Here is a 20516-nt window from a genome sequence, read left to right on the forward strand (position 1 = left end):
CTTTCTGAAGCCATGTTGCATTGGACAAAAAAAGTTGTTATCCTGGAGGTGCTTAAATAAATTAGTGTAGATGATGTGCTCTAGCGATTTGCATATGACACTTGCAAGGGAGATAGGCCCATAGTTCACAGTTTTTGTTTTGTCGCCACTTTTATATAGAGGAACTATGTTGGCGGTTTTCCAGTCATCAGGCAAGGCGCCGACATCCATTGATGTTTGCAAGAATGTTACTAAAAAGGGAGCGACAGAAATTGCACAGTTCTTCAAGATGCAATTCGAAATATGGTCAGGACCGGGTGCTGTGTTAACCTTGAGCTTCTAGTAACACTTGAAAGTAACACTATTCCATGTACTGAGAAATCTATGCCACCCATCTCTGTAAACTCATTCACAATATGCAAGCCGTCGGTAGAGCATGCCGATAGAGAAAAAACTTACTGAAAATAACAATTAAACTGTTCAGCCTTGCCTTCCAGATCCGAGCTATAGTTGATGCCATCTACAATATCGGGGATGTTGTCTCTTATGCGCTGCTTACTTTTTACATACTTCCATACTTGTTTTTGATTATTCTTTATTTTTCCACCTAGAACACTCAGACACGCACGTTCAGCCCTGTGCATCTCTCGCGTTATAATCTTGCTCAGCTCTTTCAATTTACAATACAAGGAAGGCTCTGGTGACTGACAGTACCTACAATATAAGTAGTACCTTTTGTTTATCAATGTTCAAATGACGGTACTCATCCAAAGCTTATCTGTTCGACACTTTGATGAAATGATGCGTGACGGAACAAACATCTGCACTAGGGCCAGAAGTTTGTTTTCAGTAGGTGCCACGTGGAATGTATATCCAGTCTGGAACTATGATGTCTAAATTCTGCTTTAAAGTGAACACACAAAACCTAGCATAAGACTTACCTTATCTCCTCAAGAGCAGCCCTCTCTGTAGCTGTTATGCTTTTCCATGGCTTGAAACCATACTGCCGAATTTTTTCAAATATTGCAGGCACAGCATCAATGAATGAGTCAATCTGATGCTTTCTGAAAAAAGAAACATGACCTGTTACTTTCCTTTTCAACTGCGAAGTCAGTATTAAAGAAAAGCTGATGAGCTCTTAAAAAAAGGCGAAGAAAGATAGTCATTCATTTATTGCCCCAGCGCCATCCAATGATTTCTTCTCGTGTACTGCTGGTTCATACAAAAGAAAAGTTTCCACCGAGATCATTTTGCTATCACTACTTGCCTGGTTCATGTGGTAGAGAAAAGACAGCTCAGCCAGCAGAGTTGACTAAAACTGCTATCTATCAGGAAAGGACAGAACTCACAAATACCACTACGTAATTGGTTTGCTCATGGTTTCCCAAGCAGATAGTGATACCTATCTACTCTGGTTGCTGGACATGCTCTTTTGAGATTTGGGGTTGCCAATGACGATTTAACTTCTCTACTTAACACGAACTAATGCCAAATGCACTGTTGTGCCACAAGAGGCTAGCCACACAAGTATCTCTGCCAATGTTTGGGCCAGCAGCACAGAGCAGCGCAGAAGTTTTCAAAGATACTAAGCTAAGTATGCAGATTACTCTATGCCAAGCCCCTACCACATTCAGCTTTGAGACTTTTATTTAAACAGGCACAATTAAGCAATGCTGACTTGGCAATGAGTTCGCTGGAATACAAACTGGTTGTTCATGATGTTCGCTTTCCAAAATATCAGCACAAGTAGAGATGCAAATAGATTTGATTCAGAAATTGCACGTTTAAAGGAAAATCAGAGGCGACTGTAGCAGACCCGCTATACAAGAATTTTGTCACTGTGGACACAAGGAATTTTATCACAGAAGCTAAAAAATTAAAAGAGAAAAAAGGTGAGAGTTGGTATGCAGCCATCTTTGAATAAACAGTAGAAAACATGGATATCGCAAAATGTAAAAATATGAATGACTGCCAGCACACTGTACGTGTCCCATCAGCCTTGTTTTGGTTTGGTTTGTGGGGCTTAACGTCTCAAAGCGATTGAGACTATGAGAAACACCGTAGTGGAGGGCTCTGGAAATTTGGACCACTTAAGGTTCTTTTATGTGCACTGACACCATACAGCAAACAGGTGCCTAGCTTTTAGCCTCCATCAAAAAGCAGCCGCTACGGCTGGGACTCGATCCTACATTCTTGGGCACAGCACTAGAGCGCCCTAACCATTGCACCACCACGGTGAGGGCCAGCTAGTATCAGCCTTGTTTTGTTCACATATATATAATACACTGTTCCTTCTATGGAAAGGGCAAGAACCAATGGTGCATCTATAATTTATCCGCTACATCATCTGTATGCAACAAGCTGTCACAGCCTTTTATTACAATGTGGGTCCCGGCCAAACACATTATCTAGATTACTAATGCCAAAATGAAATTAATAGGTAATATCATAATAATGCTTGCACAGATATCATTTCGAGTTAGTATACTGCTTGAAAGAAGAGACATCCACCAGCAGTTACACAACAGCATGTGCCTTGAATACATGTCAATCTCACATGCAGCTAACCCCTCTGCCTTCACAATCACACAGAAGACAGCAGTGCATAGAGTGAAGCGTCCCGTTGTGCTATTATAGCGACAAGAATGAAGTGCTCCTTTTACTAGTACTACATAAAACCTTTCTTCTGCAAAACTGAACAGCTAACTAATTAAAAAAAAATTTTGCCTATCAATGTTTTAGACCAGTGCCTCCAGCAGTTGCTGAATGAGTGGTGTTATTTACAAGTTAATGCGTATTGTTTTGCCTTTGAATGCTCACTTTCCTTTCCCCACAAACCTCTCCTCTGAAAATTCTATCACTGAATAACACAAGTTCATATTAACACATTTATCATACTTTGCCTGTGTTCCAGTATGCTTAAGAAAGTGATGCTAGACTATTTCAATTTTATGTATATGTTCAATGTTTGGGAATCAAATGCACTTGCAAGTATGGTATATAAGCCATTCTTTGTGGCACCTGAACACATTTAGATAGCACAGTAAATGCTATCTACAGGGAAAGCCATAAATACAACAGCACTGCTACTTCCTAACATTTTCACTTGAAATAAAAAAAAAAAAAAAAAAACTTATTTACCATCATATAGGTATAGAGATCAACACTGAACATGCCAGTTTTCGTAAGATGTCAGCCAATTGATGTGGCGAGGTCATGCTTAGGAATGACACATTAAAAACTTAAACCCTCCTTTGAGAAGAGAATTAAAAAAATGCCGTACTCACTATAACTTAAGAGTTATGATCCTAGCAAATGCCTTTAAAACATGGGACAACTCCCCCCTCCCCTTCAAGAAAAAAATAATGACAAGCTATTGGCAAACCTTTTAAAACCGTCTATGGAAATGATGTGAGCTGCATCAGGAAGCCTACGGAAAACCGGATGGTACTCGTAAGGCTCTTGGGTCTTCAGGACACTGCTGTCACTGGGATCTTCAAAACAGGCAACCTCCAAAAAGCGAACAATCACAAAGGATCTTTTCTCGGGAGTGTCCTCTTGAAACCTGAAAACCAGGCCGGTCCTCTCCACACCTGCATCCTTGGCTTTGCAGGAGACTCTGACATCATGCACCGAGCCAGGAGAAAGGTGTACCTTTAAGACAAATCAGAAGTGAAAAAAAGGTGCACTTAAGGGTAGAAAAATTACTCCATCAAGAATAAAACAAAATACTCGTCACACAAACAAAACAGCAAGTGCCCTTCTCATAGCACTCCAAGAAAGTTTATCTCAAGCCTGCTTTCAGAATCTCTAATCCAAAGTTCAGTTCTGAGCACCAAAAATCTAGCACTCTGCCTTCAAATCTATTGAGCCACCTGCAAGCAACCTGTGAGGAACGACCCTTAAGTTTTCAGCTATACATTGTCCCATTCTACAGCAAAGGCGTTAAAGGTATCAAAAGGTACCTGTTAATGCTGGTACATTCATAATGAACTACCTAGAGGAAAGGTCAACGTGAGCATGCTTGCAACTTTGCTCACTTTAAGTACTGATCCATTATATCGAACAAATGATAAGCTTTTTTATAGGACTAGTGCAAGTGGTGAAAGATTTTGTTATATTTTGTAGCTTAACTGCACTGACTCAATTTGCAGATGCTTAACTGGTGCAGTTTCCAGTCTTCCAAAACATATAGCCAAATGCTGCCGAGTGTTTCACATGGCCTTTGAGCAACGTGGACATAGTCGTTAGTCTTCCTCTGGAGCCCGAACATTACCAGAAGATAAAGTAAAACATCTGGCCAATGGTGAGTGGATCACACGCATCCTTGTAAATACTGTGCAAAGTGCTCAGCAGTGAACATTCTTAATATGCCTGAGCCACCATGGCCTGAACACAGCCTTTTGGCCAGAATACTGAGTGCTAAAAAGCAAGCGTTCAAGCAATAATCTATGCAGTTTGATAACAAATTATGTAGTTTTAAAGAAGCGCTAGATAGAAAACTGATTAAAAAAAATGTGCAAATGGTAGACTTGTTTATCAACACATCCGAACCTATGTCAGCAGTCGGAAGGACAGGCGTAGTAAGTGAGCTAGGTGGTTAAATCAGACATTTTGCAGCACCAATAACAGATAATACTATGCATGTCCACAAGAAGTGTTTGTGCCATCCACCAGCTCACAGCGTAAGAAGGGGCAGCCCCTTGCAAAATAGTGCCAGCATGCCAGCAGCCATTGAAACCAGAAGGCTCGAAGGCCAGTGATGGCGGGATAGTCACATGGCGACATATGGCGGCGCCCATGCTCTCGCACAGCAGTGCTGTAGTTAACATCAGCTACCAGTACAGAAATTTGTGGTAGCTTTCCAATCCTACCATTGCCAAAAGAATTACAGGGTGATGTAGGGGAGCTCTTTGTTCCCTTTAAAATTGTGGCAGTCGCTCCAGCTCTCTCAACAACTTGCACGCAGAACGCTGCCAGCATCGAAACATACGGCTGTGGGCCGCCTTCACAAGAATACAATTGCACGCAATGTTTTACCAAGGAAGTGGAAGCAGGGTGGCCATCTACTTCCGATGTGGGCATGCAAGGCATGGTTCATTGGTCGTGCCCAATTTTGGCACTGAGTTTATTTCTTTTCAATTCAAATTTTTGAAGCACAACTTCAAAGTGAAATAAAATGCATTTACCATGCTCAGATTCCGATAATGCTTTTTGCACTGGTATTTGGAGTGCATGAGGGATCCTTTAATGTATATCCAGAATAGACATTTATTTTGAATGAAATTTTCCCCATATTAGGCATCCTTTTACCCCAGCAAACGGCTAGATGCTTTATCTAAAGCACAGAAAGCATCATCGAAAATTTTCAATGTTTTCATTTTCAAAATTAAATATGTTACATAAGCCCTGATGCCATGTCAGAAATAAGCTGCCAGGAAAACAAAAGCATGGAGAGCCACATCTGCGATAAGCCAAATATTAAATGTTGGCTGCGGCAAGGCCACGGAGCAAGAAACCTTTAGGAATGGAAACTAAGCTATTTGTGGCAACCAGAAAAGGTCACAAGCCCGCGGCGCCACTATCACGCTGGCGGCAGAAATTACCGCCGTTTCGGTTGCTAAGGCAATCAGTCCAGGTTTCTTTTTTGTCCACGGCCGGTCTCGAGGGAGAGAGCGCTTCTCTTCTCTTACGGCCTCTCCAATGGGGTCTGTTTCCACCGCCCGCCGCGGCTCGGTGGGGTCGCCACCGCCCCACTGCTGCTCCACAGCCGTTCACGCGCAAGGGAAACGCGCGCTCGCTTCTAGCTTCGCCCGCGTCAGTTGCAACCGGCAGGTCCTGACATTTCGCCCCTTATGGTTTATACAAAGTCCGTCATCAACATCGAACATTTATCATGTACGAGGAATAAATTACAGTCAACAATCCGTGCACGGTCGAATGAAGCTTCGGGTACACTTCAACATTTTTTACCCCTAAGTTTTGTACAAAAATAAATTTACCAGGCTATGCAATCTGCCTTTGAATGTTTTAAGCAGGTGTAGCACGACCTGACGTGAGTGCATGGTGAACTGTTGGGTGGAGATTCTGTAAACTGCTACCGTTTTCGTTTAGATCAGAAGAGGCACCGGCAAAAATTCATGGCGTGTCTCAGATTCAGAGTAAATAACAAAAATTTACTCATATAGTAAAAATTTCACTTGTCTAGAGGAGTGGGCTGTTCTAGCTTCGTTCAAAACATATCAGTCGGTTCAAAGACCGAAGATGTATATGCATGTAGTCTCACGACTACTTTTAATCAAGGAAATGGGCATAAACAGTTAAGCAGAATCGAAAAGAGCGGCAAACAATAAAAAAATTGTCCTTCAAAGTTACACATTGCACTATATATTCATCAATTCATCAAAATGCGACCTGCGTCTAGAAAATTCAGGCTCAAAATCTTCCTTCACGGCTTATGCACATAAGGAGTTGGCCTCTCTGTCTCCTCTGTCACTTTCCTGGTATAATTAATTGAGAAGAAGAATTCTGAGAAATTTTTCAAATATCAAAGAAGCGGACCTAATAACATAGCTGTTGTCAATTCCTTTCGGGCAACTTAGTGTTGAGTTCTGAAATGCTGACTGAATCAGGATCTTAAGTACTTCGAGAACATTTGTGTGTAGTAGGTGCACGGCAGCTTTCTTGAAAAAAAAAAAAAAAAAAACTTGTCCAATAGGGCAACAAGCTCTGGTTTCGGATAATGCAGTCCACTAGAACATTTTCCTCGTAAAAGAGCGTACTACATGGGGCTGCTGCTTTCGCTAGTTTCAAGAAGAATAGCACAAGCGTCACACCCGAAGTTGATTAACTAAACGATATATCCAGCGACGTAAGGTGAACCGGAATATGTGACAGTGGGAAATGGGATGGTAAGAGATGCCATCACTTCCTTCAGTGCCTTGATTTTGCTCTCAGATGAAACGTCAGTCTTGACAATGTAGTCATGTAGTCATGTGCCGCTAGCTGTTACGGCCTTCGCATCTAGCATATGTCATTCCCTCCCGCACATTAACCTTACTTTCCCGAAGAGAGCCTCAATGGGTCGCTATATAAGGCTTGAAATGAGTCTTCAGTGAGAGCGTCTTTCTTTAACGCTTTAGAAGTTTCTTGCATACTTTCGATATAGCAGGTGAACTCATTTTTAAGTCACTGCATCGAGTATCACCTTCATCATTTATTGGCCTTTTTTTACCACTTCAAGCACAAGTGGTGTCATGAATATCAAACCATTTTTTTGTTTTCATAATAAGCATTATATCATATAAAATTTTCATTAAAACAATGTTTATCTGCAAAATTAAAATCATAATACCACACATTGCCTAGTATATGAATTGTAATAACATTTAAAACTCAACCCTACAATGTTTACTTTGACTGTTATACTAATACTTTATATCATGCAAGCATTTTGCAATTTACATTACATTTTTATGAAATTACTTTCATCTTCGGTGCTACATGAATGGTTTCGCATCCAGCGTTGAAAGACGGTTTTGCTGTTGCAGACGAGTTGCTGTCATGTTAGCCTTGGAGAAGATTCGATGAAATCACTGCTCATTCAGTTTTCTTTTTGTTCCTATTCTTGTACAGGCTTGGGGAAAATTCGGATTCAAATAGACAAAAGTAGCTACCGTGCCGCAATGTATGCCATGCTTGTCGAACATACGTTTGCTGAACGATAGTGTTTTTTATATCCGTTCACGTGTGGTACGTTGATGACATGCCGCTGCAGCATCTACCTTCTGTGCTGTTTAATTTCGGGGCTGCACTCACCACGAAACTCGCGAGCGACAGCGCGAAACCAGGCAAAAGCCACCCGCCGCCGCTGAAGCAGACGCGGAGCGAACAGTGAGCAGGTCGCGCCCCTTGCGGTAGCGGAGAGTGTAACTCAAGGAGAAAAGTTCCCATTGTTCCCGCGGCGATTGAGAAGGCCGTAAGAAAGAGCGCGCGCGCTCTCTCCCTCGAGACCGACCGTGTTTTGTCGTTGCAGCTTCTACGACGTGCCGCATGCCGCCGCCACTGCATACGGCCGCGTCATGCTCCGTGCCGTCGTCGCTACAATTGTGACCTTATCTGGTCGCCCGCGCTCGCTCGCGCAGACGGGAGTTTCCCCTTCTAAATGGTTTCTCGCTCCGTGGGCAAGGCTGACTTATCAGTGTCTGTTAAACAGAATAATTGGCAATGAAAAAAAATGTGCTGCCGTGCCCCTTTAACAGCAGTCCATTACGCATAAAGGGGCTGTTAACAGACAAGTGTGCCAAGTTTCTATAAATATTCTTGCATGCTGAATTCTCACAGTTTCACATATATGATGGCCTGAGGCACTATCAGATCACTGGTAACAGTAAATACTGATGCAGCTGAGCTGATATTACACTAAATTACTTCATCTATCAGGCAATGACCCCAAGCCAGGTCACTCAGGAGCCGGACATGCTCAACCCCTCAAAGCAAGCATCCCGATTGCTTCAAAGACCATACTTATGAGAGAGAAATCTTAAAAGAGACTGTGATTCACACTGAGAACTAAGTTCCATACTTATGAGAGAGAAATCTTAAAAAAGACTGTGATTCACACTGAGAACTAAGTTCCCAGGTTCATTCTTGGCACAGCCGTACTCCTCACATGCGCTACCATTATGCAGTTTGTTCACTTTGCTACAATATCTCAAAAATAAAGTGGGTTCTCTTTATGGCAGTACCCTGATGGCAGCCAGGGAGCGGTCGCTTTCCACCATCGTGGCGCTGCTATCAGATGCGTGCCCGGCTGCTATGGTGGCTAAGTGAGTAGGTGCACATGCCATCTGGTGTAGTTCACTGTTTCTCTGCTTCATGACGACAAAACTGGCGCTGAGACCAATCCCCTATCACTGCAGCGCATGCCGTCTGCTACTTGGCTGCTTTTGTAACAAGCTTGTAAATACTTGCATAAACAGTGTTTCTAACCGAAATAAAACTTATCAGTGACTATTTACTGAAATAGACACACTGTAACTGGTATACGTTTGTTGAGAGAACAGAACGTGAAAATGGCACATTCGTATCGTCTGCTAATGCATCGACGTACGGCACGGTCAGCTGCGCTGATAACAGCGGTACTTCTTGTTATTTTTTTTTTTGGTGGCTACGATGTTCATATGAAATGGTCTCTGGAGATAGTTCAGTGCGACGACAAGCTTCAGATGATTCCCGACCAAGTGAAACACCTCCTAAACTAGCGAAAACTGGTAGAGATATCGCTTTGCAAAGAATTGTAAGTACAGCAATAAATGCAATGTCCCTCCTTTAGTACCTGACTGTTAAAATGGGATACAGATACCTTATGAAGGCAAGAACACCTGAAGACGTTTTGGACCAGTTGGGAGTCCTGCATCAGATGTCAATGTTTGGCAACAAATGATCATACCGCTAGTCCAGCGCCTATCAACGCGATGAATTTTATGAATCTGACAAAGTGCCTGCTGACAACATGCACCTTACACTCTGTTGGCGACGTAAATGAGCACATGTTGAAGAGGCAGAGGCAGGTGGACGACCTAATGGATGTTGGGAACCTACAAGCAGATTGCAATATGAATTCTTATGTCTTGTGGCAAACTTTTCGAAAAATAAAAAAAAAAAATAAAATATGAATTCGACCAGTACCATGGCAGCAGAAAAGAGTGACACAAATCTCATTTTCTGCGTTGCTGGGCGCTTAGACAGGAAGTTATTGCTAAAACAAAATGTGCAACTTGTTCAGATATTATATTGATTCCGTTGGGCCAACTCCTTCCCCACGAGTCATTGTGTACTGAAAACCTGCGTGAATATATGAGGATTGGCATTTCCATCGGATGCTCTCAACAAGTTTGTCGCTCAAAAACGCAGTCATTCATTGCTTCACGCTTAACTGCGAATATGGGGCGAAAATAAACATTTTCTGTCTGTCTTTTTGACAGTTGAAATCTCCAGGCATATTAGGATAGCATCGTAAAATTCTGTGCGCCATCTTAAGCCTCATCCACTTCTTATCAAATAAAAAACTTTAACCTGGCAACCGAGAGCACAAAAACCTCCTTAAAGGAGTATAGACACTTCGTGTTTTATCTTCTGCAATGATGTGTAAGACATTACTGTACATGAATCGCCTCATGATATTTGTCTCCGGCCGCTGAATAATTTATAATCGAGTTTTGTTTCTCACCAGTTTCGGTTTCAAAAGCTGAGCGATGACTCTGATGTCAAAGTCAAGTCTAGGTTACATGAGGGATAAATAAAACACCAGTATAATCGTTCTTGTGTTTTGTTTTAATTCACCAGAACACTAAAAACAGCCTGCCTCAAGGAGAGGAATTAGAAAGAAGTGAAGAACGAGCGGTTATATTGCTTTTTTTTTTTAATACCGCACGTGACCTAGACTTGATTGTAACGTCACAGCCATCTCTTGGCTGCTGAAACCGAAACTAACGAGAAAAGAAAATTCAATGAAAAATTACTTAGCACTCATAGGCAAAATCCGCGTGGTTATCCATATAACGAAATGTCTTACGAATCATTAACAAAAAGAAAAGCGCCAACAAAGTTTGGTGTCTATAGCTCTTTAAGCAATGATGCGTGCTGTGAAGCTAGAGTGAAGTGAATAATTTGCGTTCTTTTGATTTCATAACTTTTGGCGATTAGTTATTTGAATGCATGCGATATATATATTATAGTACTGCTAAATCTCATCCAGGAAACATTGTTTTTTGGGCTTGAATAGACTGCAGTTTTCACATAATCATCATTGCTTCTGTGATAAATGTAAGTATTTCCGGTTCTTTTCTTTTTATCTCATGCACCGCCCCCTTGAAGAAGAAAACTTTGATCTGTTTATTGCATTAAACGTTGCGGCTTGTTACTTAACTAGGAAATGGTGCTCAACAATGCGAAGAACAGCAGAAATCTTGAGTAGCGTACAGTCTAGGCTTTATTCGATACTGTATAATGCATTTTAAAGCAATTCGTTGGCCAAAATGTTAATTTACTTCAAATAGAACAAAAACAAAGATAAACGCGCTTCTCTGTCTTCAATATTTGAACTACGGAATAGCTCCTTCAACCCGTTTTCACCTTACATTCTCCATCAATCCCAGTAGTCGACGATTCCTAATCTTTTCTTGACTGTACAGTGAAGTTATCTTACCTCAATAATATTCCGAAGCACGCAGCATATTTAATTTTTGCCTGTCAGCTCCTGCAGGCCAGAAGAGGCCGGGTAACACAAACCCTTTGATTTTTGACTTTCAAATAATTGGAGCAAAAAATGTTTTCTAGAAACAGTTATCTCTGGCATTGTTTATTCCAGAGATGATTTCTGCATCCTACTTCCTCATAAACTCGGCCCGTTATTGAAGAAATAATTTGCATCAGTAGCAGATGACGCACTCCTCTCTGTGATACGGCAGTGTCTGCAGCACCACTTTTGTTGTCATGAAGCGGAGAATCAGTGAACTACGCTTTGTGCCCCGGCGGTCAGCACACCTACTCATCTAGGCAACATACTGCCACGCGCTGGTGGCGAGGTTATGCGCCGAGTGGGGGGGGGGGGGGGGGGGTCCGCCCCTTTGTTCTCGCTCTCCTTGATGGCAAAGCAGTGAAAAAGATAGTGTGGTGCGCGCCTTTGTGACTCCTTGGTATTTCACTGTGCTGCAGCCCATGGCGCGGCAGATGGCCGTTCATCGGTGTGAAGCGTGATGCCGGCACCAATATTTAGTAGAACTATGTGCGCTTCTCTGTACTTTTCGCCATCTTGGTCTGTGATAACATGTGTTTACTTTGACAACAGCTCTTTCACAGCATGTAGGGCCATCACTGTGCTTTCTCTAATTGATTCACATGCTGGCAATTTGCTGCACACGAATTGGGGTAGAGCACACGTTGTCTGCTTGCGCTTCTGAAGAGTTTTCGTGTTGTGCTATTTTTAGTTCCACCTCTTGAACCTTGTATTGGTGAACGTGTTCAGTATCCTTACGCACATGAAAATCCGCATATTTTGGGGTTTCAGCGCGAGTTGCTGACACTTCTGCGAAATGTTTAATATGTTTATGCGCAGTATCAACTGTCAGGTAGCGTTTCCAGCGCCTGCACTCACCTTCTTGCATGCAAGAGAATAAAAATTCTTGCCAACATCATCAGTAAACAAGCAGGCGACGAACGCTTTTCACAACATGCGGTCATGTCACAAATGTTTTAGGTTAAGCGACATGCTATTCAACTCGTCTCTTGGTTTTAGGTTCTGCGCTTCTCGTCGGCTGGACTAACATATTCGTCACTGCCGCAGAGGCATATAGTCAATATCTGTGATTACCTGTATTTGCAGTTGGTGCTGCCACCGGGCTATGCACATCTTGGCTTTCAAGCATTTTGCATTCTTCCCGGGAAGGGAGCGATTCATATGGCTCATAGGCAGTCATGCGCATTCTGAATATATGGTACATGCACGGCGTCCCAGACAGCAATGGGCATATAATAGTTCTGCGTAGTCACTTTTAAGTTAGCCAGCAAAAATGTATGCGATGGCATTGCTATGCCATGAAAAAGGAACATATGTCAATGACTATGCCCTTACAGTTGAATGAATGACCTACCAGAGAGCAGTTTGGAAGAGGTCAGTGTGCACGTGTACTGCACAAAAGAAACCATGAACTATAAGCCGTGGTACATGTTGAGCATGTCAATTTACAAACTGTTCACTGATTGGCCACTACTTGCGTTAGAAGAGCAAACACTGTCATGAACAAATGGCTCTTTTTACAAGATGTTACTTCGGCACTGAATGAGGATTTCCTGCACAAAAATGAAATGACAAATGCTTTCAGGAACGCATGCTAATATATTAGGAATGCATATGGCTGCGTCGGCTTGAAACGAATAGCTCCAATCATATATGAGAGGAACAAAACATGCTTGAGCGTGAAGATGTCGACAGCCTGAAGGCATCATCAACCGGAAACACATCCCAACAAATACAGGTATAACCACAGATATAGACTAGATGCCTCTGCGGCAGTGACGAATATATCGCTCCGCTCGACGAGAAGCGTGTAATCTAAAATCAGGGGACCAGCTGAAGAGCATGTTGTCTAATAAAAACAATATATATATTGCATGGTTATGTGATGGCGTGTCCTAAAACGTATTAATAGTTTGGCTGTTTTCTGACAATACGGGAAAGTACACTTTTGATTCTCGTTAGAGCAGAAAAATGTGTTAAAACACTGAAAACGCAACACTGACAGTTCATACTGCATTCAAAAGTGTGATACACTTCTCAGAAGTGTCAGCTACTCATGCTGAAACCTCAAAATATGCGGGTCTTCACGTGCGTGAGGATACTGAACATGCTCACCAATACAAGGTTCGAGAGGCTGAACTAGAAATAGTGCAGTAAAGAAAACTTTTCAGAAGCACAAGCAAACAATGTATGCTCCTGATTCGTGTGCAGTGAGTTGCCAGCACATGAATCAATTTGAGAAAGCACAGTGATGGCTCCGCATGCTGTGAAAAAGCTCGTTAAATGCATGTTATCGCACACCAAGAAGGCAAAAAGTACAAAAAAGTGCACATAGTTCAACTAAATATTGACGCCAGCATATCACACTTCACTCTGGCGAATGGCCTCTGCTGCGCCACGGGCTGCAGTGCAGTGAAATACAAAGAAGGAACCATAAAGGTGCGCGCCACACTAGTCAGAACGAAAGGGCCGGACCCCCTCTCAGCGCATAACCTTGCCACCAGCGTGCGGCAGGACGTGCACCTGACCGCAGCGGTGCGATAGCAGAAAGCAGTCGCTCCTCGACTATTCGAAGCAGCCTGAGAACTTTTGACTACTCCTAAACTTCAACTTTTGATTACTTGCAAGCGAGCACTCCAGAAATAAATTGTGCATATGTTGCCACAGGAATATAGTGAGCCAAGCAATGCCTATGTTGCACAAAGGAATAACTGGGGCTAGCCAAGTGGTAGAACAATGGATGATGAAAAATGTGGGGAAAGAGGAATCGAGCCAGACAGCTAGCTAAATTTTGAAAGCCACAGATTTACCATCAAATGGTAATCACACAGGGAATTGCTTCATTACTATGCAACATACGATGGTGATCGCAGTAGCCCCAATGCTACCACATAAGCGACAATTCAGAGACAGGAAATTCTTCTTGTTGAATTCCTCTTTGGAGGAATTTCAACCAGGATTGCATTTCGAAGTGACACTGAGCAGTGTGCCATACTACGTTCTGGAAGTGCCAATAATCCTGTTTCCTGTTCTTTCACTTCTATTACGCTTTCATTGAACTGTTTCATAGCCCGCGGGAAAACAAGCATCAGCAGCTTCTCCACAGAAACAGTGTTAAATAAATAATCTAGGCACACAAAATGGATCTGAAGCCACTCCTAGATGATACTCAAAATTTCCACAAGCCCAGTAGCAACTCAGCAGCTCCCAGCTCATCATGTGGAGCGTTACCATGAATTATATTGCATGATACTATTAGTGCTTAAATGATAACTCTGCTGTATGCAGAAAGAATGAGGAAGAATTTTGTTATTTTCCACAACACTTGTGAAGTACCCCATGAAGAACATGAACAAACAGCAGCAACTTAATTGACAACCAGGTATAGAAGAGCACAATAGTTTTGAAATGTGGCTTAAACATTGACTATGGTCTCTCTCTCATACAAAGTTGTACTTTCAAGCTCAGTTAGAAGATACAGTGAAGGGAGGAATGACACATAGCACAGTGCACAAGATATGATGGCAGCAATAGGGAAAAGCAATAAAATCAAGGGAAAAAAAGGACATGCTTACTTGATTTTCCATGTCACTTGAGCTGCCAAAGTCGTCAAGATGTACAACATCACTTGGCTCAAGCAAAAAACATTGCAGTAAAATAACAGCATTTGCTGATGCACTGGAAACCTGCACGCGCATTTTGAGCTCGGTCTGCTTGTACAACTCGGCCTGAATGCAGGCAGAGGGGAGGCATTTTGGGGTAGATAAACAGGAGATTGAAACGTGACGCTTGTTACGCAGCAATGGCTCCCTGTGTCAGAAAAATAGAAAAACAAGTTATGCTAAAGGACTGATCTAGTACAGACATGCAGATGAAGCTAGTGCTGCAAAAATGCCATAAAGTGTACTCGTGTGATATACACAGTCGATTTTCTAAGCTGAAAAAAAGTTTACTTGGAAAGAAGAGGAAAGTGCTCCAACAAGTAACGCATACTCAATGTGCCCCACGACTAAATCCCCTCTGTAATTCAGAAGGGTAGAAGCTTGGGCTTGTTGGTTCATGATTTCAATAGAAAAATGCAGCGCAAAAAAGACACTAACAAAAAAAGTATCACTGTGTGTATCTTCTTTCTTTGCCCGCATCTTTTTTTGTGCTTTTTTTCATTAATACTCCCTCCCTAAGTTAGTGCTCTGTTTTTCTGCTCAACCAACTACCTAAAAAGTCCATTTCCAGCACATACCAGACTTCAATCAAGACAATTCATGGCATAATGGGCAAAGCTGTCTTTTTAAGAGATGACGAGGCTGAAATATCGCAGCAATTTCTAAATTTGTACTGGTTATGCACTATTTTGATCCTCCTCTGCAACCCTCCAGCTTAGCTTTCTCCTCTTCAGTTAAAAGAGCCACAAGCACTAAAATAAGGAGAGCCTAGCATGACAGACTGCATTTCAAGGATATGTAGGGATATGTAGACTTCAGCAAAAAAGGGATTTATGGGAAAATACATGAATGTGAAAACCAGTGGTGGCTCACCACAATGCTCTTTTCTCTACAAGTGACCACAAGTTTAAGATGAGCAAGTTAAATGGCTGTGCCTAGTGAGTGTTTCAAGAATAAACAACACTTGAAAAGAAAAAAGAAAAGAGATTCTCGGTTGCTGGGAGTCATTCTTTTATGGCTAGATGGAGTGCACACTATCAGAGGTATAAAATTGAGCAGTAAAAGGACAAGAGTTTTGATGTGGTCTACAGCGCTTAAGCGCAACATAAAACATGATAACACAGGTACTGAACTTCAACTTTATGGGCCTCGTGCGCTAGTATGGGTGGCACCACTGATTTTGAACAACTGGCGTCACCACCAGGCCGGGTTGCGAACTTTCCCGCCGCTACCATCTGCCTGTGCCATTTGCTGGCTTTTGTGGTTGTTTTGTGGCATAGTGGCCTGGAACGAACAGTGCATGCTGTTTTGTGGGTTTCAGCAAATTGAAAATGTTGAAAAGTATTTCATAACATGTAGCATCTTGTGTGGCAACACGTTTTGCGCCGGAATCTAGTATACAGCTTGAGTGATATTGTGTGCAGCAAGAGCCTTCGACATGGATGCAATGACAGCCTGCGCCATGCCCAAGGCAAGTCTTTGCAAAACTCGTGCCTGTGGCTGTAAACCACTGCATGTCTGCACCAACCCCGGCACCGAGCTTAGCCGGTGCAGCTTGAATCTATGATTATTCACGAGTTTGCGAACAACCCCATATAACAAGACTGAGAATCTAACGCACGAGCCGAAAGGGAAAAAAATTAGCTTGTGGTTAAACCTGGAGTTACGCGAGAGCAATCCGCATGGCTATGCTTAGGTTTGGCTTAAAAGTAAAGACATGGCTTTTGCACATAGTAGTTTACTCTATGGTTTCAGCTTTATTTATGCCATAGGGTAGTACTTCACGTATGAGCACCCCTTGCCTCTCATCGTTGACCATTCTCATTTGGGTGTAGAAGACTTCTAGTGGTATGACATTGCCTTTACATCGAATTCCGAGTCACACCACATTCATAACGTTCGTTCGAACGAATCTGCTGTCCTAGCAACTCGCTGTTGTCGTTCACCTGTATCAGTCTTCTGCTTTTTGTTTTTCTTCTTTTTCTTCACAAGTGCGAGATGCCGGGCTAGTTGGTAATGCATTCAAAACAGCGCAACGCACGACACACGGACACACAGGAGAAAAAGACCAGACACAGCATGTGTCCTTCATCTTCTTTTTTTTTTTTTCATCTTTCTTCGGTTTTCAGACAGGCAAGGCGAAATGGCGAGAGTGGACAGGCCCGGACAGGCATGGCGAAATTGCAAGACTGTGGCCAATGTAGCTCTCGCTACAAAACTCGCTTCACATCTGACATTGTACACTACAATTTCCACCTTGGTAGCACATTTCCCGAACACGTTTGCGAGCCCCGGTACATTGTAAACTTCATCGCGCACTTATATACATGTTTTACCTCATACAATTTATGACCACACACCAAGCAATTATTTTTAAAATACGCCTCAACATTATCGATGGTCCGAAAGCCACAGAACAGCATGCACTGGAGAACTGGCTGAACCATTCCTAATTTTCTTCCATGCATTGTGCCTCCACAGGTCTCATGCACCATTTGTTTCCACAAACTGAGAGAACATTGAAGACTACGGTGGGCTGGTGGCCATATAGAAGCAAGCACAGGCGGCTCAGGGCCCATTTTCATGTACAACCTGTGCTCTTCCCGTCCCATGAAATGAGTGTTGTTTTTTTAAGCCTCCTCGAGAGGCTTAAAAAAAAAAAAACACTTTTTTTGACGCTGCCCAGCTGTCCTCGACGATCACTTTTGAGTAGCATGCCTTACACACATTGCCACTGAGAGGAAGACCAAGTGCTGCACTGCACATTTGCTTACTTTGTTTTATTTATTACCTAATATGCAAAATTCCATGTTGCTTGAGTGCCAAATCAAATTCCAAACAAACGAAAAGCCACTAGTAGAAGTGCTTGCACGCAGGTGATGTGTTGCACTCAAAGCACCGGTGGCCGAAAAATGCGCCTTCTACAAGATGGTACCCCTGCGGACAAAAGTAAACGGAGCGCGCTTTTTTCTTCTATTATTTTTTATGCGTTGCATAATTGAAATTGGCAGTCGTGGTATGTGCGATTCGGTACTAGATGCCAGTGCCTTTTCGCTAGGACAAATATTGTTTTCTTGTAGCCAGTGTAGAAGGAGTGATTTTAATTTGAACGGAAAAGCGTGCTCCATTTACTTATGTTCGCACCTGTACAAGCAGGTGGCGGCTGTCTTCGCTTTGCTTTTGGCTTATTCTGCAGCACACACATTATGCAAGTGTCTGTTCTGTGCGTGTGCGACGAAAAGCACAAAGTGGGTGTAAAAAAAGTTTATTCTAACGCGCTTGTTGCCTGGAAATGTGCATTTCAGTTTCGAACTGCCGCCTCTCTCTAACAAGCAAACATCCGCTTGATTTTTTTTTTTTTTTTTTTTTTTTTTTTTCAAGTCTTCCCAGCAATCCCTCTGTAGCTGCTGTGACTACCGTACAAGCAACAATCAACTGTACCCCCTTTCTTCATCTGCAATTTGTAGCCACCTGAGTGAGACACCATGCCGACTAATGGGATGTACGCAGCGCGAGCCGCTTTGAGATGACGGGAAAGTTCCACCATAATTACCAGGTGGCGCCACTTGTAGCACTCAAAGCTGCAGCACACGAGGCCCATTTGGGAAACTGCCAAAACACTGCTTAAATAACCAAGACAGACGTCACTAGGGGAAATTTTTAACATTTGAGGCGACAAGGGATAGTGCAAATAGCAAAACAAAAGATAGAACAGGGAGAGTGTGGGAACCAAAACAAGATGAGAAAAGAACAAGCAAGCATACTTCTTTAAAACAGCCAAGACTTAACAGTGGGAAGCTCTGACCAGAAGGTTTTCCAGAAAAGGTCCGACAACATATAACTAAAAAATATGCACAGACAAAGAGCAGTAAAGAAAGGAAGACGCTTTGGCATCAAGAAGTGATCAGGTGTATAAACAAAAAAGAAGAAAACGCACAGGATCAGTGGTGAACCGTTCCACACAAAACCAGACTATTGAAGACATTCATGGTTCAATAATGAAGGAATTCCATAAGAATTTAATTGTTGGCAAGCTGGTGCCACTTCTTGACAATGTGTTAGCCGAAAAGTCTCTCATATCACAATCTGAAATCAGGGATTACAGCTTCATGAAGTCACTATCTGTCCTATAAATCCAGCTGATTCTCCCAAGGGTTACTTCCTCTTTTGTAACCTGCAGAGGTTCTGGATTAGAAACTTCCAGGTAATAAATTAATGCAGTCAAGGAGATGACAACAGGGTACCTACAATAGAAATTAAGATGTCTATTTGGAGGGCATCTGCTCACTGGAGGTGAAGTGGAGTAGTATATTGAAGTTATGGGAGTTCAAAAAAAGTCTAAGTGAATTATATTCACTCATAATGAAATGTAGGCAGGTGCCACCAAACAAACAGTATCAAATAAAGCCACCACCAAGCAATGTCACCTCCGTAGAAAATATGCGAGCGAATGAGTTGGCGGTTTCAATCTTCAGTATTTATTGTTACACCTAGCTGTTTACTCCGCAAAAGTCAAGTTGGGTCCCCTTTTAGAGGAAGAATGTAAAAGCATCTAGAAAGTTAGTCACGATATCTCGAAATTCGCTCTTTATCTTGACTAATTAACTCTACCTGCACTCTGTAGAGTTCATAATATACAAGGCTATGCATAGATCGCAGTTCTATAAGTTTGTAAACGCAACAAAATATATTACAAAGTTCGGCGCGACACTTCGCAATACAAATTGCGACTGTTTATACTCACTCATATAGCCACAGACATAGCTTGATGTGCTCCTGAAAGTGCTCTCGGCTCTTAAAGTGAGCACGCAGATTCTCGTCCGCCAAACGACAGCCACAAAGGTAGCACATATATCTCGCTGTTTGACCGACATTCTACAAAAAAAGGAAGTCAACAAAGGAAACCGGTCAGAAATTCGTGACACTATAATTGGGCAAGTTATAGTTCACGTTTATTCTGCGATTCAGCGCGAAACTTAGCAAGAAAAACGAGAGCGCTCGTGTCGTCTTTAGGTTTGACGCAGTCTCTCGTCTGCTTTGCGCTCAACTCAGAATGAGCACCCCAAAAAAATCATGCCATAGTTATTGTATTACTGAAGTCCGAAAAACGAAACTATGAGATGAACCAGCGCCTAAGCATCATGGTCAAACTGACAAAACAAAGAGCAAAACGAAACAAGTCTTAAGGAATCGGAACATGTACACGATGCTCTATATTTCACGACCAAGCTAATTAGCACACTGTAAAAATAAAAGCTTTAAAATGACTTCTAAGCTGTCGTTGCTGCACTTTAAACGTACTACACTGCCAGAAATAAGAGTAAAAACAGACCAACCGAAATGTCCATAATAGCTGCTTGGCCCGATTGCTCCGGTCATTAGATGCAGTGGTGCTGATAAACACAGATAATGACAGGCGCAGTTAATGAACATCTAAATATTGCACGTCCTGATTTCGAGCATTCGCGCCCCCTTGTAATCTGCTTCTCTGCTTTCTCGCTTTCTCCCGAGTGCTTCTTGACATGTCTTGCCGGACTACCGTGCTGCCGCGCAGCGAGCAAGCTGCCAAAACTCTG

At 42.4% G+C, this 20516-nt stretch overlaps 1 protein-coding gene across 1 annotated transcript in view; it reads right to left on the reverse strand.

Annotated features, from left to right (window-relative positions):
- LOC146201472 (putative helicase MOV-10) overlaps positions 1-20483 on the reverse strand; it is a 70338-nt gene extending 49855 nt beyond the window's left edge. Inside the window, exons 1-5 of the mRNA XM_084587593.1 lie at positions 20277-20483; positions 19685-19815; positions 14854-15088; positions 3365-3633; positions 921-1043 (exon numbers count right to left, since the gene is read on the reverse strand). Coding sequence (XP_084443719.1) covers positions 921-1043; positions 3365-3633; positions 14854-15088; positions 19685-19815; positions 20277-20288 — 770 coding nt within the window. The 5' untranslated portion in view covers positions 20289-20483. The remainder of the gene's footprint in view (positions 1-920; positions 1044-3364; positions 3634-14853; positions 15089-19684; positions 19816-20276) is intronic.
- Positions 20484-20516: the final 33 nt, after the last annotated feature.

Source organism: Amblyomma maculatum, chromosome 1 (genome assembly GCF_055883805.1).
Source record: "Amblyomma maculatum isolate TAMU_Amacu chromosome 1, ASM5588380v1, whole genome shotgun sequence".
Lineage (NCBI taxonomy): Eukaryota > Metazoa > Arthropoda > Arachnida > Ixodida > Ixodidae > Amblyomma > Amblyomma maculatum.